Genomic DNA, 19,779 nt, shown 5'->3' on the forward strand with positions numbered 1-19,779 from the left:
AGGAAGATTGTAAAATCGAGGCGCTGCAGGTAGGCCACCACTACCGCAAGGGTCTTGGGGAAAACCCGTGGGGCCGTCAACAGTCCGAAAGGTAGCACGCGATACTGACAGTGGTCGGACCCCACTAAGAACTGAAGGAATCTTCTGTGGGCTGGGTGAATCGTTATATGGAAGTAAGCGTCCTGAAGATCGAGGGACGCAAACCAATCCCCTTTGTCTAGAGCAGGAATGATCGAAGATAACGTAACCATCTTGAATTTTTGCCTTCTCAGATGACGGTTGAGCCGACGTAGGTCCAGGATAGGCCTCCAACCCCCTGATTTTTTTTTGGGTGAGAAAGTAGCGAGAATAGAATCCTCTCCCCAAAAAGCGTGTTGGCACCCTTTCCACTGCCCCTAATGTGAGAAGGCGCGACATCTCTTGATGGAGAAGAGTCTCGTGAGAGGGGTCCCTGAAAAGGGACGGGGAAGGGGAGGAGGGAGGGGGAAGAGAGGTGAAGGGAATGACATATCCTGAAGTGATTACGTCGTAAACCCACCGGTCGGTAGATATGAGAGCCCAACCATGGTGATAAGGCCTGAGATGATGATGGAATACGCCTTTTGTGATGCCTAGAGTCTCTGTTAACGGGATGGTCCGAAGTCCCTCGATCAACATATCAAACCTGCTGCCCGGCCCTGTTGCTGGACGGGCACTTTGTTAGGTTGTTGGCGACGCTTTTGGGGACGTTGTTTTGGCCTCTGTTGATCGTATGGCCTGGTCCGAGGCATCGCATATGAGAATGGTCTCTGCCTATTGTAGGGTATGTATTTCCTACGTTTGTAGGGGGCATGTACATCCCCAGTGTCCTCAAAGTTGTACGTGTATCCTTGCCTGAGTGGAAGACCTGATCAGTTTGACTGGGAAAATAGTAACCTGCGATCAAAGGGCAAATCCTCCACCTTGGCCTGCAACTCCTTTGGGACAGCGGCCTGGTGTAGCCAAAACGCCCGACGCATGACTATGGCCGAAGCTGTGGATCTAGCAGCTGCATCAGCCGTGTCGAGGGCGATCTATAAAGCTATTCGGGTGACCGTATAGCCCTCTTGTATCACCACCTTGAGAATCTGATGTTTGGAATCTGGCAAGTGCTCAAACAGAAGGACCAGTTTCGAATAGTTGTCGAAATCGTGATTTGCTAATTGTGCCGCAGCTTACACATCCTCAGAGCAGAAGTGGAGGAGGAATATACTTTCCTGACCAAGATATCCAGCCGTTTAGCCTCCTTGTCATTTGAGGAATTTTTGGTTTGAGACGTTCTTATTCTCTGCTGTGCAGCATCCACAACAAGGGAGTTAGGCTGAGGATGTGTGAACAGAAACTCCATATCCTTCTGAGTTATGAAGTACTTCTTATCCGACCGCTTATTAGTTGGTAGCGATGTGGCCGGAGTCTGCCAGATGTCATTGGCAACCTCCAATTTAGCGTAATCAAAGGGAAAAGCGAGCTTTGACTTCTGGGAAGGTTGTAAGTTCTTCAGCAGCCGATGCTGTTTCTGTTGTACATCCGTGATCTGGATGTCTTGAGATTGCCCAACCCTCTTGAAGAGTTCCTGGAACTGCTTGTGGTCCTCCGTAAGAGACAAGTCCGCAGGGACAACTGCGTCATCCGGCGAGGAACGCTGCGCCGGGGAATCAGGGCTCTGGTGTCCTTGAAGAGGAGTGTGATCCTGCCTATCCTCCTGATAATGTGAATCCAAATCCCCAGCCAAGGATGGTGGAGCAACATAAGGGGTAGGCTCGTCCGGACCATGTGGAGATTCAGGCCGAGAAGATTGCGGTGACCACGATCGCGAATACCTTCTGTGGCGAGATGAATGAGAAGAGCACTTGTGATAACATCGGTCGTCCCGGCGGCTGTGGCAGGGAGAACGGCTGTATCTTCTCACCGTGTCATATCGACGAGGACACTCTATACATCTTGGAGACCTTGGTGAAAGGGATCTCCTATAGTAGCGTGAAGGAGACCGCGAGTATTGGTCCCGATAGTATCGACGTGGCGGCGAACAACGAGGTGACCTATAGTAGAGTTCCCTGGGGGCCGTGTAACGGTGAACATGACGATGGTAACCAGCATGGGACGAGGTAGGTGAATCTGGCCCAGGGGAGAAGGTGACACGGTCCAGTGTCAGGGTCGGTGTCCGGACCCTTGCAGATTTTTGCTGCACTTTAGTTGGCACCGAGGAATTGAAGGCAGGCTGAGGAGGCGCCTGTGGCAGAACAGCAGGCAACAATGGAGCCTCTATCACTTGATCGTCAGCAGAGCAAGGTCTCGGTGCCATTGGATCAGCCAGGGATGACGTGAAAGCTGGGGGCTGGGGTGGCAGAGACTCCTGCTGCGGTGCCGCATCCGGTGCCGATGTGCCTGGTACTGAGAAACACGGAACGGCACTCAGAGAAGGCGCTGCGGGTGCCGACACAGCTGGTTGCAGGCGCGCATGCGCAGGAACTCCCGGTGCCGGGGCTTCTCTTGCCGGCTCCGCCATGGCCGTTGAAGCCGTTGCCGGCACTGACTCCACTCGCAAAGCCTTTGCGGGTACCAGAGCAGAGCTTTTCTGGCAGGTTGCAATTGGGGCAGAGGAGCTACGGCCCTTGCCCGACTTGTCCACGGGGAGTCTCGGTGCACAGCCAGAGCTCCCCGGTTTGTCCGAACTGCCGCCCGGCGTCTTATGGATCCTGCGGGAGATCTCTTGCCCAGCTTGATCTTTGGGAGCAGAGCGCGGCTCGGAGTCTTCTGGAGCTTGGAGAGCCTTATTAAATAAAAAGTCCCTCAGTCTCAGCTCCCGATCTCTTCTGGCGCGAGCTGTCAGCTTCGTGCAATGGCTGCACTTTGCTGGGACATGAGCGTCCCCAAGACACCGGACACACAGGGAGTGTCCATCGGAGACAGGGATAGCCTCCTGGCACTGAAGGCACTTCTTGAAGCCAGGTGATCCTGGCATCCTTGAGTCTTTTTCTGTTATTTACTTCGTCAATTTCAGTCAGGAAGACACTGACTGACTGCTAAAGAAAAACTTTTTTTTTTTTTTTTATAAACAGGGAAAAAAAGAGGGGGACTACAACTACTAACACTATAACTGATAACTATCTATGACTAAACAAGAAAACTAACTCTAAGAGACTTTCTCTTTCTCCTCAGAGACGGGAAGGGAGCCCAATCTAACTCAGTCTACAGCTGCGGACGGTTGGAGAGAAACTGACAAGACCGGACTGAGCTCAGATGAAAGGTGCGAAGGGGCCGTCGCGCATGCGCAGTCCGGTAGGGGGCTACTGCTAATGAAAAATCCTCCGGTTTGCAGCACCGGGACGAGCCCAGCACCTCGAGTAGAGCACCCACGGGGACACTACTGGGTGAAGAAGCAGGTGCTTCCTTTACTTGTAAAATCACTTTGCCTAACTGGTTCCTGATTTAGGAGATTACCATGTTTAATCAAACAGTGACATTTAGGGTGATTACCTATTATTTGTTTGTTGTTCAAGGATCTTAACAGAGACTAGTCATCATAGACCAATAAAGGTTATTAGAAATTAGTAAATATTTAAGCGAACAGATTATACCTGATAATGCATGCTTCTTTTACTCAAAAACAGGCTACTGTTTTGAGTATTTTAGTGTGTGTCTAGACTACATGCCTCCGTCGACGGAGACATGTAGATTAAACAGATCGGCAGAGGGAAATGAAGCAGCGATTTAAATAATCTTGGCTTCATTTAAATTTAAATGGCTGCCCCACTCTGCCGATCAGCTGTTTGTCAGCAGATCAGGGCAGTCTGGATGCGCCGCTGTCGACAAGGAAGCCTTTGTCGATCGGCGCAGGTATGCCTCATAAAACCAGGTTTACCTGCGCCGATCGACAAAGCCTTCCTTGTCGACAGCAGCGCGTCCAGACTGCCCCGATCTGCTGACAAACAGCTGATCGGTAGAGCGGGGCAGCCATTTAAATTTAAATGAAGCCGCGATTATTTAAATCGCGGCTTCATTTCCCTCTGCCAATCTGTCTAATCTACATGCTTCCGTCGACGGAGGCATGTAGTCTAGACACACCCTTATAGACAAATCTGTCCTCTATTTTATGGGCCTATGTAAATAATATGGTAAATATATTAGTTTTGTCTCATGTCAAAGATTTTCACAGTACACAGTTACATCAATGCTTATGAACATGTGGACACCTGTATTGCTCTCTATGAAAACAAGTTTTTTCCCATCATACAGTTATATAATCTATCCTGAAATAAGCTTTATCTTATGTATTTCAGGAGTCAAAAGGCACATTCCCTAGGGCATTGTTTCTCAATTGGTGCTCCATGGAACCCTGGGGTTCCGCGAAGCAAAAGTAGGGGTTCCACGAGGAGCCAGCACTCCCTGACCCCTCTGAAAGAGAGAGCTGGTGTGACAGGATGGACCTATCCCGGGGGAGAGACCTCACCGATCCCTGCACTTTACGGGGCACGCAAGGAGTGGACACCTGTCTGTGCCACCTGTTCTTGTGCGGCAGCACAGAGGGGCTGTTCTGCCACCAGGGGAACGCTGAGCTGGGAGACGTCAGCTGCCTGCCGGGCCATGTGTCCACGGTGGGAGGACTCCCCTGGCCCGCCCCCCCCCCCGCAGGACAGCATCGCGGAAGTAAGTTGCTGGGGTGCAACAGCCTCTGCTGCTCAGGCAGCGCGCACACCAGCTGTTTGGGGAGGGGGAGTGCAGTCGCACACTTCCCGGAACTCAGAGGTGCTGCAGGATTGCCAGGTACTGGTCCCAACTGCCCCTGTCCAGTCCCCTCCATGAGTACCCTGTCCTCACCAGCACTGTCCCCAGCACCCTGTCCCTGTCCCCAGAACCCTGCCACCCACGCCAGGACCCAGCACCACCCTGGCCCCAGCACCCTGCCATCCACCCTAGCACCACCCTGTCTCTGGCCCCAGCACCCTGCCACCCACCCCAGGACCCAGCACCACCCTGGCCCTGGCCACAGCATCCTGCCATCTGCTGTAGAACTCAGCAGCACCCTGTTCCTTATCCTAGCACCCTGCCAGCCACCCCAGTGCCCAGCAGGACCATGTCCCTGACCCCAGTATCCTGCCACCTGCCCCAGCATCCTGCCCCAGTACTCCGCCACCTGAGCCAGCATCCTGACACCCAGCAGCACCCTCTCCCCAGCCCCAGCACCCACTATCACTCTGTTCCCTGCCCCCACCAGCACAGTTTGGACCACATTAGTGAGGCTTGGAGGTTTTTGGAACTGACTTTTCTGGTTCCTCACCCCTCTCATAAATAAAGACAATGCTAAAACCTTTGGAGTTTAACATAATATTTTATTTAAAAATGAAGCCTGGCCAACAAGCCCCCAATTGGGGCCAAACCCCCATCTCACTGCAGCATCATAACACTCCTGCACCACCTGACCCCAAATCTGAGCCTATCATACACTGGAACCCCCCTGTCCTGAGACTCTTACATCCCCAAACTCCTGCACCCCCACATCCTCAGTCTTCTGCCACAACACTCCTGCACCATCCACACATCACAAATCTGTGCCCTGAGCCTATCATACTCACAGCCTTCTTGCCCTGAGCCCCTCACATATCCAGCCCAAACTCCTGCATCCTCACATCCACAAGCCCATGGCTTGCTCAGCACCCCAACTTTCCACCTGAGCCCCAACACTCCCCAGCCTGGAGCCTCCTCCCCAAGCCAACATCCCCTTCTCCTGCATCCAAATTCCCTCCCAGAGCTTATAATTCTCACCCCTTCCCACACCCAAATCTCTCATTCCCACCCCAGAGCCCGCACTTCCTGTCTCAACCTAGTGAGAGTATATAAGGGCTGGGGATAGCAAGTGATGGAGAGGAGGGGAACAGAGAGAATGAGGCCTCAAGGCAGGGGTCTTGGTGAAGGAACGTGATTCTCATGATCCCCCCCCCCCTTTTTTTTTTTTTTTTTTTGCTTGACAAGCCTAGGGGTTCCTTGAAATTCTGAAAAGCTGAAAAGGGTTCCATGGCCAAATAAAATTGGGAAACACTGCCCTAGGGGATGGGTTGACAATAGTTGTTATTAACCTGAGGCTCTCAAGAGATACCACAGATATAGAAAGACAAAAGAAAACTGAATAGACAGTAAAAAATATTAACATGCGTATGTATATGAGTGCACAGGACCTGGCTCTGCATCAGTTTAGACTTGAATTGTTCTTAAAGAAATACAAATTGTGTAGGTAATCTACTATATACCTGAGAGAGTTTGTCTGTCAATGAGTGTGTATGTGTTTGTTCAAAAACTGCTCCTAAATGGTGAGAACTAAGACCACTGAATTTGGTATCCAGCTTCCTCTTAACTTAAAGCAAGGTAAGGGTTCGGCTGTGCTACAAAATGGGATGTGCCCAAAATGGGACTGCTTCTCATAAAACCATACAGAAAAAAGATAATCACCGGCAGGTGAAAGGGGCTTGCTGGTAGTATGCTCTGTTTCCCCCACCAGTCCAGGACTGCCCCACCTCTGAGCATCCCATCCCTTAATGAGGAAGAACGGCTCTTGCGCAAGAGGGGGTTTTGCGCAAAAAGGAGCCATCTACACAGCTCCTTTTTGTGCAAAAGCCTCTTGCACAAAAGTGGGTGCTAAATAATTATGCAAAAGAAGCACAGTGATATTCCACGCCATGCTTCATTTGCATAAACTTTTCTGGAAGAAGGCTACAGTGTAGCCATAGCATAAGTGAATTAAATGGTAGGCATCAATATGTTTTGAGCCATAGACATTACACTTCTGGAAAAAATTAACAGCTTTATCCTTGTTTAAAAGTGGCTTAGTACTAGACACACCTTTAGGTTTCATCAGTTTCATACCCTTTTTCTGTCCATTAAGCACTTTTTTGTGGATTTAAATAATTAGTTCTTGCCTAAGACAGCTGGAAGTGCACATAACATTCACCCTTTTCCTTCAAACTCTACCTTTTTTTCATGAAATCGCTCTAAATGAAGTTTTTCCTGTTGAAATTTGTGTTCTTGATCCTGAAAATTAAAGGAATTTACTTTTAAAAAGGAATCACCACTTCTTTAAACAGTTTAGCATAATTAAAAAGCAGCCTTTAACTAGACAAAACCTGTACATTATACTAAAGCACAGTATGGCCCATGGCAACCAAAGTGTCCAACTTTATCTCATAATCAAATGTTAATCTAGAGGTTGAACCTCTCTAGTCTGGCACCCTCTGGACCTGACCAGTACCAAAACAGACAATTTGCCAAATCACAGGAGGTTAATATTGTCTAGCAGTATCACGAACATTTTCACTACTTACTGAGCTCTTAGAAGACTTTTGGGGGTAAATTAAGAGATAAATAACAGCTCAGAACACTTAGGACTGGTGAATGTAAACAAACTTTATGGGACTGTGGGAAACTTGGGCACATGAACAGTAAGTGGACATCCGGCTAACTAACACCATGCCGTACCATGGAGGTTGCCAGACCAGAGTGCCAGAGTAAACGGTATAAACAATGTTAAGATGTTTTATTTTAGCTCTAAATATTACACTGCATTATTACTAACACTTGATCAGCTTGAGGTGTCTCCAGACTACCAGTCAGAAGATACAGGTTCAGTTAAAGGTCTCGGGGCTTGTTCCCACAATCATCTAAGGTGCATCTACACTGCTAAATTATTTCGGAATAATGGCTGTAATTCTGAAATAACTATGTGAGTGTCTACACAGCAAGGCTGTGTCTAGACTACATGCCTCTGTCGTCGGAGGCATGTAGATTAGACACATAGGCAAAGGCAAATGAAGCCGCAATTTAAATGATCACAGCTTCATTTACATTTACATGGCTGCCGCGCTGAGCCGACAAACAGCTGATCAGCTGTTTGTCCGCTCAGCGCGCTAGTCTGGACGCTCCCCTGCCGACATCAAAGCCCTTTGTCGGCAGCCCCGTTATTCTCTATAAGCCACTGATATATATTTTATCAGTTCAACACACAGGAAAATAAGACAAATAGCCACAAAGTTTTTTAAAAGGCTAAGCCAAAAGACTAAGAACAAATTCTACTCTGTTAAGTGTAGAGAGATTGGCTCCTCTGATTTCCAAGAACTCCAAAATATATCTTTTTTGGCATTCTATTCATACAAATCTTGAGAACAAGTAAAAAGGGCTCTTCATTTTTCTTGAGTGAAAATTTCAGGGCTCACCCTCAGCTGTTGCTGCCTTTGATGTTCTGATTCTTGTAACTGTTGTTTTAATTCAGACACGCTCTGTTCTAATTCTTCAATCACATCAGATGCCTGTAGGGATTTAATAGAGGAGTGAATGTTTGTCTTGTAGTCTCTATTTGCTCTACAGAAATAAGTTACTCTTTCCCTTTCAAAATTACATCAAAAAAGTTAAAAAAAAATATAAACTTGGAATAGACAATCTTTTTTAACAGAAGTTATATGTATTTCATTTCTATTTGTCCCTAAAAGTGCAAGTGGGACTATAGTAAAAAATTAACACACAAAAATTAGAAACAAAACAAACAGGCAGCTGACTTTAAGAAAAAAATTGAAAATAAAATGGACTCAGTCATTTCGCATTTTCTTATGAAAGATTTTAGCATTCCAATAATTAAAACCAAACTATTGGTTCCATGTTTGCTCTAAGGTGATCAATAGTTTAGAATAGCTACAGTTTTGGAAATGTGCAATTTTTAAAGATATATTTATGATGTGAATGTGATGTAGGCTCGACAACCTATCACCAAGTCTTCTTATAAAAAAACCCTAATTTTTTGTATTTTTTGCTGAATATTTAAAAGTTTGAGTTCAAAGATGTATGTAACAAAATGTTTCATGAATAAAGGCAGGAAAATATTTTAATATATGCCCGAAGAAAAACATTTTCTTAGTTACTTTTTTGGTAACATTTTTTGGTAACACATTTTCAAAGGGGCCTCATCCAAATCTCTAACGGTATGTCTACATTAGTCCCCTAGTTCGAACTAGGGAAGCTAATGTAGGCAATCGAAGTTGCAAATGAAGCCTGGGATTTAAATATCCCGGGCTTTATTTACATGTTCCCATCTGGTCACCATTTTGAAATTCCACTACCCGAAGTAACTGCCCACAGCTACACGCGGCAGTGAAACAGCAATTCGAACTAAGTCCTTAGTTCGAATTAACTGTTACTCCTCCTGGAATGAAGTGTAACAGTTCATTCGAACCAAGGACTTAGTTCGAATTGCCGTTTCACTGCCGCGTGTAGCCACGGGCAGTTACTTTGGGTAGTGGAATTTCAAAATGGCGACCAGACGGGAACATGCAAATAAAGCCCGGGATATTTAAATCCCAGGCTTCATTTACAACTTCGAATGCCTACATTAGCCTCCCTAGTTCGAACTAGGGGGCTAGTGTAGACATACCCTTAGCTTTTTGTCAAAATTAGCTTGTCCAAGTTCTTTGGAACCTATTACCTAACATTGATATATGCAAAACGAGAGCTCAGCTAAATAGTTTACCATTTAACTCTCTCAGGAGGAATGTGGCTGTTGTGAAGTCTATGACACACCGACACATTTTACACAGGAGTCTTGCACATTATTGCTCTTTAATGTAGGCATATCATGCACAAAAGAGTACAAATCAAACTCAAAACAATGCCCTTTGTTAGTTCATATTTCCCTTGGGAGTCTCTGGGCTTAGGAAGGCAGGCAGGATTCTCTCCCTCATGTAGGCCCCCACATGATCTATTACTTCTCCCTCATGGAGTCTTCTCACCCACCTTGCCTTGCCATCTCTTAGCCATGCTCATACTCTCTCCTTCCCAAACTTCCTGTTGCTCTATTTACAGACTCCATTTCCAACACCCAACTTTTTCTGTTCTATATTTTAATTATTTTCCATTGCTCTTATATCCTCTCATCCCTGCAGAGAGGTTGGATAAAACTAGTTTTCCTGGATTTGAGTTCACCCAATGTTCCCAGGTACTTTCACCTGAAGAGGTGTCTCAGAATTCTAAGAACCAATCCTCCCCTGTAAACGGTCTGGGTCAGGAGGATGAGACACATCCCCACCTGCAGGAATCAACATACATATTGAGGCATTAAAATACAGTAATTTCATAACTTGACTCACAATACCAAACTTCAAAAGCTGTATAGACATATCTCCCAAGCTATCATAGCATATGAGTAATCTTAGGGAAATGAGCAGCTCCGTTGAGTAAAGTAATTAATGTGCCATAGTATTTAAAAGACTGAAGCTTATAGTCCATTTTGAAAATTTGTCCCTTATGTATGTAAATTGGTAAGCAAGCATTTTTATACCCATTACTCCTGGGCGGTTGTATGTCTGTAAACATACCTTAGCTGCAGAAAGAGCATGTTCCTGTTTCATAAAATTTATGTCAATATCATATTTGTTTTGTTGCTGTTGAATATTCTGTTCATAATCTTGTATAATGCGATCCTTCTCTTTCTGAAGGGAGTTGCACCTTCAAGTATTAAGAAAGGAAAAATAAAATTGCAATTGGCTTCAAATATTGGCATTTTATTTGCTTTATGAAATTCTGAAGCTTCTGCAAAATTCTGCTCACCTTCCTATTCTTCTCAATTGATAATGTTAAATACATTTGGACAAGGCAAAATATATTATGTTTTTTTTATGACCATCATCTTGGTGAGTATCAAAAAGTGAGTTTTGCCCATTGGTAAATTTTCATAACAATTTCCTGATGCTCAATTACTGAGCACTGATTTTCTTCAAGAGAGAGCATGATGTTTGATTTTGTAATTCTCACGTGCTTTGGTTTGTATTAGTTACCTTGATTTCACCTCCTGCAGTTCAGTGCACGCTGCTTGGTAGCATTGCTCTAGATCAGTCTTTTCTTGAGATAATTTCTGACGCTGTGAATTACTATTTTCAGCCTCTACAGTCAGCTGCTGGACACGAGCCTCCAGTTCTTTGACCATCTGGTTCTACAAGAATAGGTCATTGTTAAGAATAAATTAGTGCACATCACTGTTGTTATTCAACAGCCTAGAGCAATTGCAGTTCTCTGGTGGTCTAAAGAAATAAGAGTTATAAAAGCAAAGCTGTCATCAATCATGACAGTAAATTCTATAATGTATCAAAGCTTTCAAAATATACATGTTTCAAACAAAGTAAAGAGTGACCTCTGCCTCCAAGCCCAAACTAGAACAATACTTGCACTAGATTTCTATAAAGCATTTGTAAGTAATATGAAGCAAAACAAATGTAAAGAAAAAACTGCTATTGAGGATATCCTATTTTAGTATTTCATACCTGTTAGAAACAACACAACAATCAACGACAATATAGACAGCCTGCATAGAAGACAGAGCTCAAAACAGAAAAAATTTCTAGACTCATACGTGTGTGTTATATAATATACACACACACACACACACACACAGACACACACAGTGGGTCATATACAGAAATTTATTAGATTTTTATACATATATATGTGCATCAGGTAAAATTCTATAGTCTTTATAATGTTATGGAATCCAATTCATTTAATTTGAACACCTAATTGACTCCCAATATTTACTATAATTATTTATTTATTTAGTTATTAAAATGAAATCATGGCCAATACATGTTTGTAATAAATATACTGAGGTACCAAAGAACTGCTGAATTCAGGAGTTGTTCATTATTGCAGTCAGTCTCTTAGTGTCACATCCAAGAGATTGCAAAAACAACATGATACAGCAGCTGATAAAAGACATTTTCCATTCATAAAATACTGTTTCTCTGACTAAATGTGTTCATATGTGCATAGGAGATATTTTGAGATCTACTGATTAAGTGTGGCATGCTATAAATTAGGGGCTACTAATAGGACTGATTATAATATACATATTGCAATATTCAATAATGCTTTATACATTTTCAGTACGTCTTCATATCAATTTACACATATTAACAAATACAATTTACAAATACAAACATTATGTCATGGGGTAGGTGGTATGATCCCCCTTTGAAAAATGGGAAATTGGGAACAGAGAGAGAAAAAAACCCTGGACACAAACAGCCAGAGTCATGACTAGAAAACAGGTATTCCTGATTCCCTGCCAGCTTCTCTCTGGCTACGTCTACACTGGCATGATTTTCCAAAAATGCTTTTAACGGAAAAGTTTTCTGTTAAAAGCATTTTCGGAAAAGCGCATCTAGATTGGCAGGATGCTTTTCCGCAAAAGCACTTTTTGCGGAAAAGCGTCCGTGGCCAATCTAGACGCGGTTTTCCTCAAAAAAGCTCCGATCGCCTTTTTCACGATCGAGGCTTTTTTGCAGAAAACAGTACTATGCTGTCTATACTGGCCCTTTTGCGCAAAAGTCTTTCGGAAAAAGACTTTTGCCCGAACGGGAGCAGCATAGTTTTTCCGGAAAAGCACTGATGATTTTACATGAGATCGTAAGTGCTTTTCTGGAAATTCAAGCGGCCAGTATAGATAGCTGGCAAGTTTTTCCGCAAAAGCAGATGATTTTGCGGAAAAACCTGCCAGTCTAGACACAGCCTCTGTGTTTACCACCTCTCTTTATAATTAATCCCTTTTCATTAAATTATAAACGTACACTGAAAATTGTGTTAAACACAGTTTCACTATGTTCAGCATGAAAATATCTGAGAATTTCAAAGAAAAAAGATTTTTTTCTATTTTCCATTCTTTCCTAAAGTGATTTTAGTGTATAAGGAAATTAGAATAGAATTCCTGAGGAGGTAGAGGTGGGAAAATAAGACACAGCTGCCTTTTCAGGATGTTCAAATCAAAGTTATTTTTATATTAACAAAGGTTTGGAAGTGGGGGAAGGGAAAGGAAGTGGAAGAATATTTTCACTCTTGGTTAAAAGGAAAGTAAAAACTCAAACATCTGTCAACTCCATTCATCTTCAAGTTTTGTAATACATTTTAAATGTGCCTGTAGACATTTCTGAAACACTCATGCAATCAGAACAGCATTACTCAAGCTTTGCAAAACAGTCTAAAATATTTTCTCAAACACACCAATCCTAACCATACACTTGTGTTTCATTTTAAGAGAGCCTTTTTCCATCAGTGCAAAAAGCCAGATGCAGGGTCTGGTTTGTTTGGACAACAAATAAAGTCAAGTATATTTTACTTTTAAGTTACAGGATTTGTCATGTAGCTAGTGGAGATTATGATCTTGTTTTTGACAAATAGCAGCTTTCAGACATCCTGTACCCAATAGACTGAACAATATGATAAGATAAGGAGGATATCCCACTTTGCCAGCTGGGAGAAATTTGGCAAGAAAAAAAAGTTATCAACTTAATTGCCAATGAGAATAGTGTCTTCATGGATAACTTAAGATGTCAAGTGGGGCACAACAAAGCCAATCCCCTAAGAGGCTTGTAGCATGCAATGAAATGGTGTTATAATTTACAGGAAAACTGCACTAATTATAATAAGTTTTAGAACAAAATACAGTAATAGTTTCAAATAAGGGTAATATCTTTTATATATTACATGAAAACAGTTGGTAGTTTTATTATGTATATGTAATATTAATTAATCATTCATCTAGTCTGTAGTTAAGAGCACATTCAAGAATATTCCTGAATCCTCTACTGTGGCTGGTAGGCTGCTCAGTGTAATGCGGGCATTCTTCTCCACAGCTTCACCAGCAGCTGTTGGGTACTCCTTTTGAAACATGCACTGCACAATATGAGTCACTGGAGCTCCTGGACTACATGGATCTTTTATCTGGAGGCTGTCTGAAGGGAGCTTAATGCAAAATCAGGATCTGAACCAGTTGTCAAAGCAGCTACATCCGAGCTAAGAATTTGGCCTTTTAAGCATAAAAGACTATATTAAACTCTTTGAAGGCTTTCGCAATCTAGATTTGTACATTAATCTAATCACATGAAGTATTTGTATTATACTCCATGGATGGATTTACCTCTCAATTTCCAAATAGGAGTCATCAAAAATTTTCTAAAACCACTGATTTCTTTTGGCCTTCATGAGTTTTTTCTACAGATTCAGACTTTGAAATTACTGTCGCCCATCAATAAGGAATTCCCTCCTCCTCCATGCATTTTCACTTGTGAAACACATCCTTCCTTAAAAGGTTTTTAAAATGTAAACACTAACCCATGCCAGCAAAAAAGTTGGAAAAAAAAAGATACAAAAGTTCTAAATCAGAGTCTTGCTTTGCATCTCTCAGTACATTTTGAATTATCCATTTAATTTACACTGTAAAATCCTCAGGGTAGGGACTGTGAGTTCCTCTGTATCTTAACAATTATAAATAAAAATATTCAGTCAACATTAAGTATCAATATTCCCACAAATTATTATTTAAAAAGTTAGGAGGTGAAATGCCCTCTAGCAGCACAACATATTTCTTACTAAGAAATATAATAAATTATGTGATACAAGCTCTTAAGGGCCTTTTACCATAAATAGTCAGAGTCTAGTAAAATATACAGCATGAGCGTTCTGGAGGAAAAAAATTTAAGGAGCAACACTATGCTTTCAACTCTTTGAAGCGGCTAGCTATATTATAGAGGTGATACTCAGCTTCCAGGAGACGACATCACTTTCAGGACCTTAAGTAATATTACATACTAAACAACCACCTCCCTCAAATATTCCTATCTGAGTTGCATTGATATAAGCAGAGCTCTGCAAATCTGCAGATATGCACTTTATATCTGAGGGTATCTGCATCCACAGATGTGGATGCGGATATCCATGGCTCACTTTTGTGGATACAGATAAAAATTTTGTAACTAGAACCCTGCATTTTGCAAAAAACCGCTTTATATCCACAGGTATGTGCATGCAAAGACATGGATATCTGTGGCTCATTTTTGTGGATACAGATGTAGATACAAAATTTTGTAACTATGCAAGGCTTTAGATACAAGTCCTGAAGGGCTCTGCTGACTTTGATGATTTAGACCATTAATTAATCTTTTAATTAATAACTTTTCCCAAATATCTTCCTACACATACACTTACCACAGGACAACTGCTATGGATAATGATAAAGTAAGGTTTCTGGCAGAGATGGCTGAACATATGAGAGAGAAACGGACAAATGGCTACTTACATAATAAAACTAATGCCAAAAACTCCTCTACATAAGGCCATAAAGCTTTCATAATTTTTCATAAAATGGTTCCATAGCTAGTAATCCATTGTTGCTTCAGTGTTTAATAATTATTGATGCTAAATCACAACCTCCTCATAACCGTTGTTATCTACATCTACACTGAGATAATTTTTCCAATAAATAAATGTTTTTGTCAGAAAAGATTTTTATTATAATATTGATAAAAGTTATATTCACCCAATTCACTGTTCACAATAAATGACACTCAACAGTATGAAATGCCATAAAAAATGAAAAAAGCCTAAAATAACAAAAAAAGAGAAACTAATTTTCAGTGACAGTTTAGTCTTTCATCTTAAGCCATGCCTTGAACTCTACCTTGTTTAATTATTAACTCAGGAGCTGCTCAGCAAGCTCTGTCTGCTTTTGATGGTTCTTAAATTCAATCCTGCTGACAGACTGTGTCCATTTTTCTCCTTATTTACTGTTGCCTATGACAAGGTCTGAATGCTAATTTTTCAATTCAACATTCATTAATGATAGAATAAAGTTTGTTTGATGTTGTCCTTTAGCTCATTCAAACTATCACTTTTCTTTAATGTCTCACCTTGATGACAAAAGTATAAGATACCTCCTTGAAAGGGACTTGTTGATTTTTGCTAAAATAATATTTATCAACTGTGTAGAACGTATACTGAATACAGTCCACAACTGACTTTCAAATTGTCTGCATTTTAGTAGTTTAACAATACACAGTGTATTTCCCCTCAGGTTTATGGGAATTTATATTGAATTCAGAATGGACTCTTCTCTTCTCTAAGGCTATGTCTACACTACAAGTTTTCCCAGCAAAAAATATTCTAATAAAGGACTCATTTGCATGTGTTGCAATCTCATATTCATATTTTCTGCTGATCCGTTTTTGCACAAGGGTTTATGCGCAAAAACAAGCAGTGTGGATGTTTTCTTTTTGCGAAAAAACCCCTTTTTCCGTGAGACTGTGGAAAAAGGGGATTTTTGCGCAAAAAGAAAACGTCTGTACTGCTTGTTTTTGTGCAAAAGCCCCAGCACAAAAACAGATTGGCAGAAAATATGAAAATGAGATCACAACTCATGCAAATCAGTCTCATTAGCATATTTTTGCCAAGAAAACACGTAGTATAGACATAGCCTAAGTGTACTAGAACACATGTGATGGATAGCAGGAGCACTGACCAGCACCTGGTGACTAAGGGGTTAAACTCAGGTAACTAGCATGAGTGTTGAGAAGGGGCCAGAAGAACCAATGAAGATACAGTGCTGAAATCTGAACTGGATATAGATGCCTGATCTGTTTCATTCTTTGTGTGGATTTCTAAGAAAAGGACTGGAGAGAGCAGATGTGGGGATCAGAATTACTGTGCCTATAAGAAATATTGGACATGGGAATGAACTGGACCTTGAAGTACAGATCAACATGCATTATAAGTAGAGGGAAAAATTTAGCTAGTCGCAATCAGGGTATTTTTCTTTATTTTGGTTGTTTGGTTTTAACTTCTCTGAGTGACTCCATGCCTTCCTTCCCCCATTCACTATCAGAGTTGTTGCCAGAGATTTTCTCTGTGTTTTAATTGGTTTTACTTACTTGCTCTGTACACCTGGCAACCAAGTATGCTTTATCAAGTATATCTATGGATTGTTAATAAAAACCACTTTTAATTAAGGTGATGATTTGATTCTTGTGACTGGGCGGTCAGCTACTAGAGACTGCAGCTTGTTTCTCTCTCCTTTTTTCAAGCTCTTTTGGGCAAAAGAGCTGGGGTAAACCTGGGGAAGGAATTCAGGTGTTCCCTCCTATTTTTTAGGGTGAAATCACTTGATGCTGGCAGCTTTTTGGCGGGAAGGGGGGTGGGGGAGGGAGGGGGAAGGGAGGGACAAATCTCAGAGACAGTGCATCTGTGACTATGGGGAATTTTTTTGTAACCAGACCCTGTAGAGACAAGGTATTTAAGGCCCCCACCTTCTGCACTTGGATTGCCAGATTGGCGAACAACCCTGACAACATATAATGAAGGTTAGTGGTTTACTGCTTTTTTCCTTAGAGGACTGACTACCACTGCTAGACTGAGTAAAGAAAGGTAACTGCTGGTCTTCCAGTAAACCACCTGTATAATTCCACACTTCTGGGAGGGGACTAGTCTTAGTGCCAACATCAGCCCCTCTAAAAGCAATAAACATTGCTTCCACACACATGCTCGCCCCATGGAAGTGAATGTTTGAGGCATGGTTATGAAATCTACCATGTCAAATGCATAGTTCCTTCTACATATTCAAAATCTACAACCAAAGGCTCTAAAGAAGCCACCCCTTTCTTTGGGTACTGCCTGCAGAGAGCTCTACTTCCAAAGGATTCAGTAATACTACGTCCAGTATTCTAAAGAGAGAGTCTCCCAGCCTGCCTACTAGTTGAGCCATTTGAGATGGAACATCACAATGTGACTGGAATGTAGCCAAGGATTCTCCCCCTTCCCCCGCCCGCACTTGATTGTGAGGGGATACTGACTGGACCAGAAAAGAAAGGGAAGAAGCACAATGCACTTGTGAAACTGCAAGGCTGGCCCCCTCCATGGTCCTGGACTCATTGCTCAACCAAGAGCTGATAGACCCTCACTTCTTCTCCCAAAAAATTTAGACCCTTTTCTGGTCTTTTGAGACTTCTTTACTTCAGCTGCCCTGTCTTTCTTCCCTATTGTCATAATATGTAAGTCACATTTTCAAGATGCTGCGCGTCTCATTGACTGCCTGTTCTGTGATTAGAAGGAACTTTCCTCCGTTGGACCAAACTGGCAGAAGCCTGGTGTGCCTTTCTGTCTTCTTCAGAGCATTAGAGAGTCACAGTTAAAAAGAGTAGGACTTTAATATAAAGAATTTATAGGAATGCATTTTAGTTTTATGAGAACTTGCAGCCCATGTCCAATGTGGAGAAAGGCTGAAAGGGTCAGCTCCCATTCACTGACGGGTCTTGTGTCTCTGCAAGAAGAGGAGACCTCAAGTCTTCACAGACCAAGTTCCCCCTCTGGGACCCTCTACCCTGTTTGCAGAAAGAGAATAGGAAGTAATTAGATTGTGGAAGCCTGTAACCCTATATGGGACCCAATTAAAGTACTGATATGCGAGGCACGGGATGTGGAAAGAGACTGGAGTTAAATTGGGGGATCAGCTACCAGGACTAAGAATCTGAAGTACCAACACTGAAATGGCTTCTTCAAAGCTGTTAATGAAACCCAAACTCTTCCCCATTTCAACTTCCTGATTATCATTTGAAAGAAGTGTGTGAAAAACGTAAAAAGAAACCTTAAAAATTAAGTCCAGTAAAAAAAGTTAGTCACGTTGTGATGAGGTGTATCTGCCCCACACTAAGGAGCAGAGAGTTGACCTGGCCCAGCTGATTGAAAAGGCCCCACCCCCACAGGCCTGCTGGGCATGCTCACAGGGGAGACAAAAGCCCAGGGAGCCACTCAGTTGGGGCTGACTGCCAGAGGGGAAGGAGTTTCGAGGCAAGTTCCAGAGCAACCCCAACCACAGCCACAACAGCAGCAGTGTCAGCAGCAACATGTTCGGCAGCCACTGCAGCCACAACCTCAGCAGCAGCTGAAGCCTCTGCAACCACAGCTGCAACCTCAGCAGCAGCCATGGCCAGGGAGGCCATCCATGAGAGTCCAACCAGCCAAGCATCTCAGTGAGAGCGAAGCTACACCCTGGGAAGGGCAGCAAGTAGCCCAGGGTAGAGAACTGTCCTCCAGGAGCTCAGTGTGTTTCAGTTGGAATCCCCACTGAGCAGGCAGCGGGACCCTCCACTGCCAACAGGGCCCTGGGCTGGGACCCAGTGGAGCAGGAGGGCCCAGGTCTCCCTACCTCCCCACAACAGGCCAGCTTCCTAACAGTTGGGAGGCTTACCTGTGGACTAGGCCTTCAGGTTACATTCACCCTGGTATGGGGTACTTCCATATGGATGGGGCTATCAGGCCCTATTTACCCTGATACAAGAGACTTACCCATGAAGCAGGCCCCTGGGCCACCTTTGTCCAGCGAGAGGGGGCAATGACCCAAACTTGGCACTTGGGGACAGTTGAGGGGGCCTACCCCTCTACACATGTGAAGTTCTTTGTTATGCATATTTAAGTAATGTCAAGAGTACCTAGATCAACTAGACAGACTTGTTGAATGGTGTATACATCTAAGAAGAAAAATAAATGTTCTTCCTCCTGAAAGTTCATCAGCAAATCCTTTAATGTGTTTATCTAAGAAGGGTGTAAAGAATGAATTAGCAGACGAAAGAGACAGTCTCAACCTTCTTAGAAATGTGTCTGTGCAAGTTTCCAAGATTGAATTAGAGGAAGATGGTTCAGCATTTGGAAACACCAGCGCACTGAAAATAAGCCTTATATGCTACTGCATAAATGCTTTGAAAGCGGCAGAGAGGCTACTAACAATTTCTACAACCATTCAGGAAACCCCTCTCTTGCCCTGGTTTCACATTCTCTTATCAACGTTCTGCCTCTGAAAAGGAGACATTGCCCTGCCTCTCTTAGGCCCGATCTACACTACAACTTAGATCAAGAGAAGCCACTTTACATCGACCTAATAACGTACGCATCCACACAATCAGGTCCCTTCCACCA

The 19,779-nt window shown here is 43.0% G+C and overlaps 1 protein-coding gene across 8 annotated transcripts in view; it reads right to left on the reverse strand.

The window, feature by feature from the left end:
• Positions 1 to 19,779, reverse strand: part of CEP112 (centrosomal protein 112) — a 359,448-nt gene that overhangs the window by 230,416 nt on the left and 109,253 nt on the right. For all 8 annotated transcript variants that reach the window (XM_075903958.2, XM_075903952.2, XM_075903955.2 and 5 more), the window contains 4 exons: positions 10,827 to 10,981; positions 10,368 to 10,497; positions 8,220 to 8,312; positions 6,982 to 7,041 (listed from right to left, as the gene is read on the reverse strand). In XM_075903958.2, coding sequence (XP_075760073.2) covers positions 6,982 to 7,041; positions 8,220 to 8,312; positions 10,368 to 10,497; positions 10,827 to 10,981 — 438 coding nt within the window. The remainder of the gene's footprint in view (positions 1 to 6,981; positions 7,042 to 8,219; positions 8,313 to 10,367; positions 10,498 to 10,826; positions 10,982 to 19,779) is intronic.

Source organism: Pelodiscus sinensis, chromosome 20, assembly GCF_052426305.1.
Source record: "Pelodiscus sinensis isolate ZL-2025 chromosome 20, ASM5242630v1, whole genome shotgun sequence".
NCBI classification, from domain to species: Eukaryota; Metazoa; Chordata; order Testudines; family Trionychidae; genus Pelodiscus; species Pelodiscus sinensis.